Source organism: Chionomys nivalis, chromosome 23, assembly GCF_950005125.1.
Source record: "Chionomys nivalis chromosome 23, mChiNiv1.1, whole genome shotgun sequence".
In the NCBI taxonomy this organism is placed as follows: domain Eukaryota; kingdom Metazoa; phylum Chordata; class Mammalia; order Rodentia; family Cricetidae; genus Chionomys; species Chionomys nivalis.
Window position 1 is genome coordinate 6,008,459 of NC_080108.1, and position 12,546 is coordinate 6,021,004.

The window sequence follows — 12,546 nt, forward strand, 5'->3', positions numbered from 1 at the left end:
ACCAAAAGGGAGCTCGGGGCGGAACTGGAGGCTTGGACTGCAGCAGAGATGCTGGGGGAACACTTTTATTAGCTTGCTCCTGTGACTTGCTCATCTTGTTTTCTTATGTACTCCAGGACTACCTTCACGAGTGTGGCAATAGATCCCCTACATCAAGCAGTAAGCACCCTTCTCACATGATTCCATCTTGTGTCAGGTTGAGGAAAAACTAACCAGAATACCGACAATGGACTTAGATGTGCGCAGTTGTTATAAACCCATTCCCCAGTGGGTGCTAGACAGAGACTAGTTACCCTTATTTGTGATACACAATGATCATTTGTCTCTTGAAAAATGACCTCCTTCCTGGTTCACATGGTCAGATAACAGAGCTGGTCAGGACCCAGGAGAATGAGGATTAGGTCCATAGAAGGCCTAGAAAAGCTTCATCAACAGCTAGAGAACAGCACTATTAATAACTGTCTTTAGTTGTGTTATATCGCATTCTGGCACCTCCACCCCTCATCCCCCCCCCACACACACACACAAATACACACCAGGTATGCATGAACAAGGTCTATTCTGAGCCCCTCTCAAGGCATGACTGTTTGTTTTATTACTCTAGCTATAGTTCCCTTTTTGACCCAGTCCTCCCAGGCTGGACCCATCAAAGCACAGTTATGTTGTTGGAGGAAGGAAACTGCCCCCTTTGTTCTCGCCTGCTCCTCTGCTGTTATCCTGGTGAGGTTCAGCTGAGTGAGAGGCATCAGGGAGCCAAGAATAACATGGTCGAAAATTTAAATAATAAACTCTTGGGGATATGGGGTTGTGCAGCATCCAGACGGCCACTGACTTTTCCCAAGAGAATTATGCAGAATCTTTCTGTCTATTCATCTCCTGTGCAGTGGGGACAAAATTCCAGAGTTGTCGAGTATTTCGGGAGCAGATTCTTCTTATCAACATTTTTGCAGAAGCTAGTCTTCCAAAAGAAATAGCTATTATTTTTATGTGACTTTGAATATCCCTTGGGAATCACATTGCCATGACCCATTTAGGCTTCAATTTCTTCTTCTGTAAATGGGGATAATAACACCTGCCCTGTCTAGATTCAATTGGCATAAGCCAGATGGGAACATTTTTTAATAAAATAAAGCATTAAAATACGTAAGGCTTTTTTTGGTTTTGTTTTTTTTGTTTGTTTGTTTTCGAGACAGGGTTTCTCTGTAGGTTTTTTTTGGTTCCTGTCCTGGAACTAGCTCTTCTAGACCAGGCTGACCTCGAACTCACAGAGATCCGCCTGCCTCTGCCTCCCGAGTGCTGGGATTAAAGGCATGCGCCACCACCGCCCGGCTGTAAGGCATTTTTTATCATTAACAAAGATACTGGGCCAAGATTCCTTTCACCTCTCAAGCAGTAAATCCATCTAAATTAATGTTTAACATGAGGCCCAACCTTAATACCAATATTAAGCAAAGATTTAGGACCTTTCCGCACAGATGAGGGTAAACAGTGGCCACTCAAGCATCTAGCAAAGTACTTGGTACAGAAGAGGAGCCTGGCACTTGTTTAATAAATGAGTAGAAGAATAAAATGGTCTTCTCTCTTCTAAGGGAGGCGATCATTGATGAGCACAGGACTCTACGCCTCAGATGTAGAGGATCCAGGCTTCTCTTTCTGATTCAGCAGATTATTGAGAGGGCTCCAAAAACACTGTTTGTGTGGCCCTAGGGTCTCACTTGATGTTGCTTTCCCAATCCCCTGCATATGTAGTTTCCATTAATTAAAACGAACCCAGGCTTCCTAAGCAATCTTGTTTCTCCACACAAACAAGCAACCTTTTGTCTATTCCAAATCACAGCTGTGTCCACTAAAGGTTAAAGCCAAATTTAGAGTAACTTAGAATGGCAATATTGACCACTTAGTGTGCGGATGGAAACCTGGGCTCTACCACAACAGGAATCTAGGAGGCTTGGCCGACAATTTGAAGGGAAAGATGGCAGGATTGGATGTTGAACAACCACCTCCTCCCCATCCACTTATCTCTAAATATCTCATAGAATTAGCCACATCGTTGCCTTTATTTTTAAGGAATGACTAGCATTAGCTACTGGACTGAGCCAGGGTAGAACAAGGAAAGCTTACATTGTCCCTAAAGCTCTTATTTCTGGGGTCTACCTCCTTCATTTCCAAAAAAAAAAAAAAAAAAACAGATAGAAAAATGTCCTAGGACAGTAGTTTCCAAATCTGAATAGTGTCAGAATCACATAAAGAATTTACAAAGACTTATGGTTCTCTGGTCTTCCAGACAGAATGCTAGTTTTTGAAGAGACATACATGATTCTTATTATCTGTCTATCTACCAGCCAGAGACAACTGGTCTACCACACTGAGACAAATGTGAGTAAATGAGCCTGGAATAAAGAGGGGCCCAGGGAGAAGGACAGCCTAAGGGAATCTTCCACCCTGGACTACACTGAAGAAAACTCAGGGTGGTGCAGCAGTAGGGAGAAGAAAAATGTTTCTTATCATTGCTTCTGATAAAAATGCACAAAGGAAGGAGACTGGAGGCCACAAATAAATCATAACTGTACTGGCTCAGTCAGGGAGGCATGACATGGAGAAGGAAGTTGGCTTGAGTCTTCAACTGAAGAGGTCCTGGGAGAAAAGGGTAAGTGAAGGAGAGCAGGCAAGAAAGTTTCCAAGTAGGACACCACTCTTTTTCTTCTCTCCACCCATGGCCTCCCCTGACCCTCGCTATTAGAGGTGTGTTGAGGATGAGAGGACTTTAGAGTATTGATTGGCATAGTATTTGTATAGCAAATCCTATCACTTTCTCTTCACGGTCACCTTGCTGAGTATTCACCTTGAAAAGTCCTTCGCTGTCTGCCTCGCCATCCACTTCTCCCTAAGCATCTGGCAGAGATAGCCACATTGTAGCCTTTGTTTTTAAGAATGACTAGGATTAGCTGACTCTTGTTGGGTACTCACTAAACTATGCTTACAAAACTAGTGCGACTTGAAATTTGAGGAAATCTCTTGGTGGGAATTTGTGACAGTGGTGTCCATTGGTGGCATGGCACATGGGATGGGTAAGAACAGGTTTCACCACACAGCTCTCCCTGTCATGTGGGACTCATGTACTCTGTTCATTTGCTCATGCTTCTTGTGTAAGTTATAAAACCTAGAGCTGTGTTGTGAGTCAAAGACATTAAGATCAAGTCAAGCCCTTGTCTCCAAGGAAGATGGACTACCAATGGCTCTTTGAAGGCAGGAGGTTGAAACTTGTGAGAAATACATCGGATTCTGTAGGAACACGAGGCTCAGAACCTAGCCATTGGGGATCCCAGGCTGGCATAGACCACTATTTGTCTCTATTTTCCGAAATTCTCCTATCCGTAGGACTTACTTCATCCCCCCAACCCAAAAGGTCCAGATACAGTTTTTATCTTGGCAAGAGGAGTGAGTGGAGCTGTCTCTGTTCCTCCTGTAGCTACTGACAGCCCTAGCCCTTATACATAACTTACACAGTTATGTCCTGGCATATTATTTTTGCTGAGCCATCTACATTCCCATGAAAGGGAGGAAGCATAAATTGGGCACTTCGCCAAAATAGGTGGAACTAGGGCCTGGAAAAACACAGCTCGTTTATGTGATGTTCCATGAAGATGGGAAAAGATCGGCTGCAGTGCAGTGTGTCTCTGGTAGGTCCTAGAGACTCAGCACTGGAAACTGAGCTGAGAAATACACTCCTGGAGTGCGCTCTCCAAACTGGCTTCTCTGTAGTAGCTGGTTCTATTGTTATCACTGCTATTCAGAACGCGCTTTTAAAATGTTGGAGGAAGTTGAAGATCTTGAGATGCTTCAAGGGCAAAAAGAGGTGTGACTACTTTCCAGGCACTTGGGAGCCCCAACCACACTACTACCTTGTAATGTCTGAAACAAAATACGCTCCAGCTGAGCTGGAACACAGTCAGGCTTAGGTGCTGCCCGGAGTTTTACAATCAGCGTTATATCTCTAGGATGTCAAGATACATTGGTGCAAACGTCTCTTACTGAGGCTCTCCTTCAAAGCCCACGGCTTAAGAAGAGAGCATCCCTAATGGTGTCTTAAAGACTTGTATTAAAATTTTCTTTAGGTTTATCCATTTTGTTTTGTGTGTGAGTGCTTTGCCTTCATGAAGGTCTGGGCACCACATGTGTGAGTGTTGCCTATGGGGGTAAGAGGCAGGCACCGGCGTCAGATTCCCTGGAAATGCAGTGTGTGTGCTCTGGAAACTGAGCCCCAGTCCTCTGAAAGAACAAGTACTCTTGACCATTGAGCCTCCCCAGTCCCCGTATTGACTTTGTTTTACTTCCCCTCTCCATGGCCACACTTCAACAAAGCCATAGACCAGGTTGTAAACTCTTTCAGAATGCTCCTACTTGTGTAAGAACATACCGGAAACCACAAAGCTCCATCATGAGACACACCAATTGTTTGTGATATTTGCAAAGCATACCTATTTAGGCTCTTGGAAAGAACGGTTATTTTCCATAAAAATTCCTGCCCCCTCATAGGTTTTAGTTGCATGGATTCCTACTTAACAGTTTTTTTAAAAAGTTATTTCTTTGTCCTTAATTTGATCCCATATTCCTTTAGAAGTCTTCTGACATCGCCACCCAGGTGCAGCTGAAGCCCTCGGGGTGCTGTCTGTCACCAAGTTTGCCTCTGGCTCCTAGTTCCCCTGCTCTCTCAGCCTGCTCAACACAGCAAACCACTACTCTGAATGGTACTGGATTCAAGTATCTCCATGATATTTAAATATCATAACACAGGATACAAGACCAAGGGTCTGATGTCTCAGTCCCTCACTTTTCAGAATATATATAGAGGTTCAGAACCTCCCAGAACTCAATTCCCATGCTTTCTACTAGGCCTGGCTGGGACCGACCTCCAATGGTCGGTCGACCTCCAAAGGTCTGCCCTGTCCAAAGCAGTGTGCACCTATCTACTAAATTAATTAACATAAAAGGAACCTTAAAATCCTATTTCTCATTTACATTGGGCACATTTCTAGTGCCCAGTTCCTATGTGTGTCCAGTGGCTACTGCATTGTCTAGGCAGGTGTTCATGTTCCTCATAGCAACACTGAACAGACTGACGTTTTGATATATTAGTGTGGGCCCGCTACTCTAAGTTTGCTGTAAGAATGAGTCACCTAGGGCTTATGGATATCAGGAATATTCTCTTTTCACTCAGATTCCACAGGATCTAAACTAGTGTCTGTCATATAACGTTCATTCCCCCATCCATGTATTTATTTAGTGATTGCTCTTTATGTATAGTCTCTGTCATGGACAGGGGCACTGGGGTGAGTCCAGTTGAGACAGGCAGAATGGATGTGATGGTGGGAGGGAGATGCCTGTCAGAGCCAGACAAGCCATCGTACTGTGATGATGGCATTTCTAGCCCTGCTTCCGGCCTAACTCTGAAGAGCCCCTGAAGGCTCATCTCCAGCATCTGCTAGGGAGCTTTGTTGTGTCACCTCCCCTGAACAAAATTATAATAGTGATAAGAAAAACTACTGCTCACAGAGTGCTTTTTACGTGCACATGTAAAGTGCTAAGCCTTTCGCATGCCTTATTGGTTAATCCCACAATACATGAAATAGCAGCACTATTTTCTAGGTGAGGGGAAAAGCCTCACCCACCATGACAGGAGGCCTTGACTGTTATTTCATGTTGAGCCATGTGTCTGCTTAAGTAAATTCGTGAGGACAGAGACCAGAGACTATTCCTAGTTGTGGCCCGGGTGCCTAGTACGGCAGGCCTGGCACAGATAGGAATCAACGGATGGAATAAACAAGAAGATGTAGCCGGATGAACAGCATAGCTGGGGGTCCAGAGACACGAGGCAGATCGCCAAAGAAAACCAGAAAAGCTCAGTCATCAGGCGTTAGGAAGAATGGATCTCAGAATAGCAGGAGCTACGATGGGGTGCTGCCTCTGAGCACTGAGTTTGATGGTGAGATCTATGCAAACATTCTCTCTCTGATACCAGTAAGCTCTGCCCTAAAAACATGGGCAGGTTGGCAAATAAGAGTTCAGGGCCTGGACTGGAAGGGAGGTGATGAACAAGGCAAAGTCAGGGACTGTAAGAGAAACATTAAAACAGACTCAGCCCAGTCACTGACAGTCGAGTGGCCGCAAGCCTTCAGTTATTAAACAGGTGACAGCCCGTCCGTTGTTGGGTCTCGCAACAGCCTAGTGGTTCCCTGGGAAAAGTCAGAGCAGGTGGTGAATGACTGAATGGGAATGCTCAAACAGCTGAAACGTTTCAAACCAGAAACAAATCGGTAGGTCCCCATGTGCAGATCTTAGCTAGGGAATGCTGCTTGGGTATGAGGTCAATCTTTTGTAAATTTTATTTTCTGTGTATAAGTGTTTTAACTGCAGGCATGTGCGCCATATATGTGTCTGGTGCCTTTGGAGGTCAGAAGAGGGCATCAGATGCCGTTGGAACAGTTGGTGTGGATGCTGGGAGCTGAACTTGGGTCCTCTGCAAGTGCTCCTACCCACGGAGCCAGCTCTCCAGCTAACAGTGAGGTTGAAATTTAATTATGAAATTACTCATTTTCCAAAATCCATTTGTCCAATTTTGAGGGCTTTGTTGAAACTAGATAATATCCTCTGTAGCTCTGTTTACAAAGCCCAGAAAAGCTGTAATTTCTCATTGTGACAAGGATTGGTAGGTTACCCATTATTGATTCCTCCACATTGTACAACCCCACTTTTACCACAAGACCTCAAGTAGACTTTATGGAAATTGACTTTCTGACATGCAGACCAAGAGTCTGAGCGCCGCTTAGCAAAATGTGTTCCTCTTACAGATAAATGCAAGCCTAGTACATTTCCCCTCTGCTATAGTGAATGGTTGCTAAGGCGCCATATTACCCTGGTACTGGAGGCCAAGGCAAGATCACAAGTTTAAGTGAGCCTAACCTACTTAGAGAGTTGCGGGTCAGCTGGGGCAATTTAGTGGGACCTTGTCCCAAAGTTAAAATAAAAAGAAGGCTGGGGATATAACTCAGGAGAGGAGTGTTTCCTAGCATGCACGAGGCTATGGATCCAATCCTCCGTACCCCTGCAAAAAAGAAATGCTTATCCCTTTTGGAGCCACGGAACTGCTAACTTGTCTTTCTGCTTTGCCAGTTTATAAATCTAGAGCTTCTAGAAGTAATTTCTTTAAATCTTTAAAATTGCCCATTGCTAAACAGTCATTCGTTTTCCTCAAATACAAAAGAAGTTGATGGAATTCAGCCAAGAGAAACACTTAAGCCTGTAGAGAGAAGAAGCCTGTTATTAAGTCACGGTGGCTATTAGCAAAGATGATGTCATAATTAAATGTCTGGAATCCCTGGGATCCCTGCGGCCAAGGAGAGGCAACCACAGTCTTTCCAAATCAGTTAAGAGTCACCTACCTAATGGTATTTGGTAAGAGTCACCAGTCTGGCTGGGCTTAGTGGCACACACTTTGAATCCCAGCACTTGGGGGGCAGAGGCAGGCAGATCTCTAAGTTGGAGACCAGCCTGTTCTACATAATGAGTTCCAGGACAGCCAGGTTTATATGGTGAGACCCTGCCTTGGGGAAGAAAAATATAAAGATGACCAGTCTGTGGGCAAGGTTGTTCCTTACAAAGGAATCAGGGAACTGGCATGGTGCCCCCTGCTTACAAAGCTGTTGGCAAGCACCAGGGGTGTTTGAAACTGGTAACTGTTGGGTCTGAGACTACAGTCTGATCAGGCCATACCTACCTGCAGCAACCTCTTTTTCAGGACTGCTGTACAGAAAAGGGCAGTGTGGCCACCAGAAGCCTGTCTCTGAATCTCGAACCCTTTAACAGAATCTTCGGGTATCTGGATTTCATTAGAATGGCACATGCCATTGTTACGTTTCCAAGGAAATTACAGGTTCAAGTTGCCAGGCTCCAGGATAACACAAGGCCACCATTAGCAGGCATATTGCCAACCAGTGCAAGGGTCTCCCATAACTAAATGTGCCCTTCTTCTCTTACATCGTCTGAATAACATATCCCTTCCAGAATTCCCTTCCCTCTCCTGACACCCTGGAAATCAGAGACAGACTGCACAAACCTCCCCACTTCCTCTGAGGTTTATAAAACGAAAAGGAAGAAGCCTCAGTTGTAAAAACATATGCATACAAATAATAGTATATGAACTGAGTAAGTTGTAGTTATGTATTTAGGAATATATATATATATATATCTCACAAACATATATTGTAATGCAATTTTTTAATAGAGGTTATGGATTTGAAAGAGAGTTAAGAGGGATGTATGGGAAGGTTTGGAGGGAGGAAAGAGAAGAGGAAATTGTGTGATTATAACATTAAAAATATTTTTTAAAAGAGGAGTCTCACTCTGCCTTATGGGTCTGCTGCCTAACATATGTCCTGACATGCTGTCTGTATGTCTGTATGTATGTACACCTATGCCATTAATAACTCTTCTAGTAAATCTCTTACCCAAAAAGACTTCCTACCTCAGCGACCCCTCTGAACCACACATGCCCATTCTGCCTCGTGTCTCCTCTGAATCCCACATCTCCAACCTTTCAGTAACTTTGGAAAATCTTTGATAAAACAGATTTGGGATTTGTGTGGAGTACTTTGAACACATCCCTGTGTGTCATCTTCTCAAGAAAAGGCCTTTCGCACAGTTCACGCACTTCCCAGAGAAGAAATGGTCTTCAAGGCAAGCTGGGGTTGATCTGTAGCTACCATTCTATAAATCTATAGGGAGCCCAGTCTCAGAGAGCCCTGGCCTTCAAACCACATACAAAAAGGAAAGATGCCTTTCATGCTCCCTCCGCTCCAACTCTCTTCCTTTGATCAGATCTACTACCTTCTAACCTGGGATAATCATGGCAAAACTGCCTTGCCAAATGTCCTCACACGCCGCAGGATACACCCTGCTTTTGAGAGGCAAATCAGCACAAAGCAAGTTAGGAAACCTCTTTGCTTGAGCCCTCTTGTCTGTAAAGTGGACATCTTTAAATGTCCCTCACGGAGTGGCTATAAGTAAAATATAGAACATAATTGTGTATATTTAGAGATAAGCTATGGCACAAATGCAAATGGGATGCTACTTGATAAAATGAATGAATTGTAGTCACGAAAAGGCACAAAAGCCTTAAAGTGCTTAACAACTTAAACTGGGTTTATGTTAGCTGAGTTCCTAAGTGAAAGAAGCTAGCCTAGGAAGCCTGGATATTCTCTTATGCCAATTGCAAGGCCTTCTAGAAAGGGTGGCACTATAGAGAGCAAAAGATCAGTGGCCGCCAGAGGTTTGGCAAAGCAAAAAGGGGATGAAGAGGTAAAGCCCATGGGATTTCATACATGTTATAATTTTGCAGAACAATCTCCACGAATATGGAGGAGGGGGAAGTGTCTGCCTAGGTAGCTTTGGAAATGAATGGAGTTTGTAAGACTAAAGGCAAAGGAATTTCGTCTATCTTATAGACTCTATCTTATAAAGTCGTTTCCCATAGCGGTCAAAATTAAGGGTTTTTACCCTACTGCATCAGCCTGCTGGAGCTAAGAGATTAAATAAACAGATGGCAGATGTTGGGAGGCGAATGCATGACTGAGTGAGAATTTCCAGATCAGAAAGGGAATCAGACTAGAATAACCCCAGTGGTGTGGGTCAGATTTACAGGCCTAGGTATGAACCTTAACTAGGCTCAAAAAAGGAATTATAGAAATATCTACAAATATGCGTGCTGCACATTTTATGATGCATGCTTATGTGTCCCTGCTCTAGAGGCTGAGAGACAGTGCAAACTAGGAAACCTCAGAGCAAGAAGCACAATAGAAACAATGCCCAAGCTGGGCAATGGTGGTGCATGCCTTTAATCCCAGCACTTGGGAAGCATAGGCAGGTGGATGCCCATGAGTTCGAGGCCAGCCTGATCTACAAAGCAAGTTCCAAGACAGCCAGGGCTGTTACACAGAGAAAGTCTGACTTGCAAGAAACCAAAAAGGAAAGGAAAGAAAAGAAAAAAAGAAAAAACGCCCAAACCTTTGTTCCTTTTCTTTTCTTTTTTCCAAGACAGGGGTTTCTCTGTGAAACAGTCCTGGATGTCCTGGAACTCACTCCATAGACCAGCCTGTCCTTGAACTCACAGAGATCCACCTGCCTCTGCCTCTCAGGTGCTGGGATTAAAGGCGTACGCCACCACCGCCCAGCCAAACCTTGGTTTCTAATAGCAAACTACAGTAAAAAGACTCAAGGATCTTAGAAGAACTGGATGGTTCTAGAACCAGAGCAGGCAATATACAAGATGAGCATCCCTGGAGTTCCAGAAAGTGAGGAATTACTCAACACAAACAAAACTGTATTTTGGGAGTGTGTCAAAAGATACTGAAAGGCACTGAAATCAACTGGAAGATTGCCCAAAAGCCAAAGCTGGAGCAATACGAGCAATAACGTAAATAAGGCAACGCTGGATCATAAGCCAAAGTGGAAACCAACCGTGCATGAGTCTATCCTGATATGTGTCAATTCTGACACACAAATTCCCAGGGCAGAGTAATTCCAAAGCGGGAGACGCTGGAAAGCCCTAGCTCAGCTTGATGGCTTTTTATCCATGCCAGCAGAGACAATGCCCTCTCTTCCCGTGGCCTTCCCTTGAAAGCCTACAGCCCCACCATAACTGTGAGAAAAGCTTAACCTGTTCTAGTAGAGAAGTATTGTCCAAAACACCGGACAAACACTCTCTAAAACATCAAGGTCGTAAGAAGCTAAAGGTACCTGAGGATCGTCTTCACTAACGCAAGCCTAAGAAAGTGACTAAATATAATGTGGCTTGCTTGGATGGAGTCCTGGATAGCGCGTGGACATGATCACAGTGGAGGAGCTCTGAGTAAGCTAAAAGCATTAGCTGTATGGTGGGCCACTCTGTTTATCCATTAACTTTGATATACATTCCACACTATTGTAAAAAAGGGGGATTCGGAGGAAGAGGCACAGAAGAAGCGTTATTCTACAGTCTGGTGTTCTATGGACCTCAGCTTCATTAAAAAAAAAAAAAAAAAAAAGCAAAATCTAGTCTTGCCGAAGTATCTGTCTTCCTCATTTGTCTCATTGGGAGGCCTGAATGTAACTAGCACAAGACAGCCCCCTTTGAAACAGCAGAGGTGAGATTTGGGCCCATCCCTTCTTACTAATTCACACTAACTTTGGCTATCTACGGATGGAACGTCCGTCCCTTGACATCCTGGACATATGTTAAATATGTGTTCCTTTCTTCTTCTCCAGGGCATGGCCTTTACCCTTGAAGAAAGACTGCAGCTCGGCATCCATGGACTCATCCCGCCCTGCTTCCTCAGCCAGGATGTCCAGCTCCTCCGCATCATGAGATACTATGAGAAGCAGCCGAGCGACTTGGACAAGTCAGTAGCTGAAGTCTGTTCTCTGTGCCCAGTCCTGAGGCTGAGCTGCTCTTCCCTGAGGCTCCCAGAGGGCTTCTAAATTCTCTGTGACTAGGAAAACCTGAGAGACTTCAGATCCAGCTCTCTATCTCTAAAAAGAGTTACGGTCTCCCTAGAGATGAGGCTTATAGCAGAAGCACAGCTAAAATGAACCAGGGTTCGACCAGCGGAGTCTGGGAGGCCATCTGAGCGATTACAAAGATGAGTCAGGAGATGGGGCTGTTAAGGAACAGTGGAGAAAGGGGACATGGAGAGAGGATGCCTTCGGAAAGATCTAGATGCTGTGTTAAAGGTCGTGGGCAGCAAATAAGAGCACTGCTCCTCTGAATACTCCTCAGTGGAGGCACAACCGCAAAGATCTCAGTTCAGAGTCTTTGGGCCAATGTTAAGTGTTACTAAGGTGTTAGTCACCACCCAGGTACCCACCATGAGTCAGCATGAGAGTTAAATACCCTGACTTCAGCGTCTATGAATTTAACTCTCTGCCATACATAGTTCAGAGATGGCAAAGCCTAGCAGATGTAAGACCAATTCTAGAATGGGTGAAACCTACCTTCCTGCATTGGATAATGAAAGTTACTCTGCCAACTCTGTCCTTCCCCTGTATAATGACTGTGCCAATGGTATCTGACTCATTGGGTTTTATGAGAATTAAATGCATGTCTTTATGATGTACTTAGAATGTTGCCTGGGGCATAGTAAACTCTGGGTAAGTTTGTTTTATAAAAAAAAATGTATCATCTTGCTATGGACTTTAGCAGATATATATTAAGAAAATAATGGTTCTCTCTACATCCATAGAGCTAAATGCCCACAAAGGGCAAAGTTCAGTAGCATGTGAGGTTCATACTGCACCTAGCTCCCAGTGTCTCCTCCAAGTCACCTATACCTTCTGAGAAGCAGGAAACAAGCGTGTTCCTGCCCACAACCATGTCGCCCCTCCTAAAGCACTAAGCTCATGGCTGTGCTCACATTAACCCCAAGACCACATTGCCACCAAGTCGAATATTCTCTCCCTTTTGTCCATCCAGCCACCTCATCTCGAAGACCAAACCAGAAGTTAAACAGCAGATAT

At 44.4% G+C, this 12,546-nt stretch overlaps 1 protein-coding gene across 2 annotated transcripts in view; it reads left to right on the plus strand.

The window, feature by feature from the left end:
• Me3 (malic enzyme 3) overlaps positions 1-12,546 on the plus strand; it is a 154,517-nt gene that overhangs the window by 62,091 nt on the left and 79,880 nt on the right. For both annotated transcript variants that reach the window (XM_057756483.1, XM_057756484.1), the window contains one exon: positions 11,299-11,432. In XM_057756483.1, the coding sequence (XP_057612466.1) occupies positions 11,299-11,432 (134 nt within the window). The remainder of the gene's footprint in view (positions 1-11,298; positions 11,433-12,546) is intronic.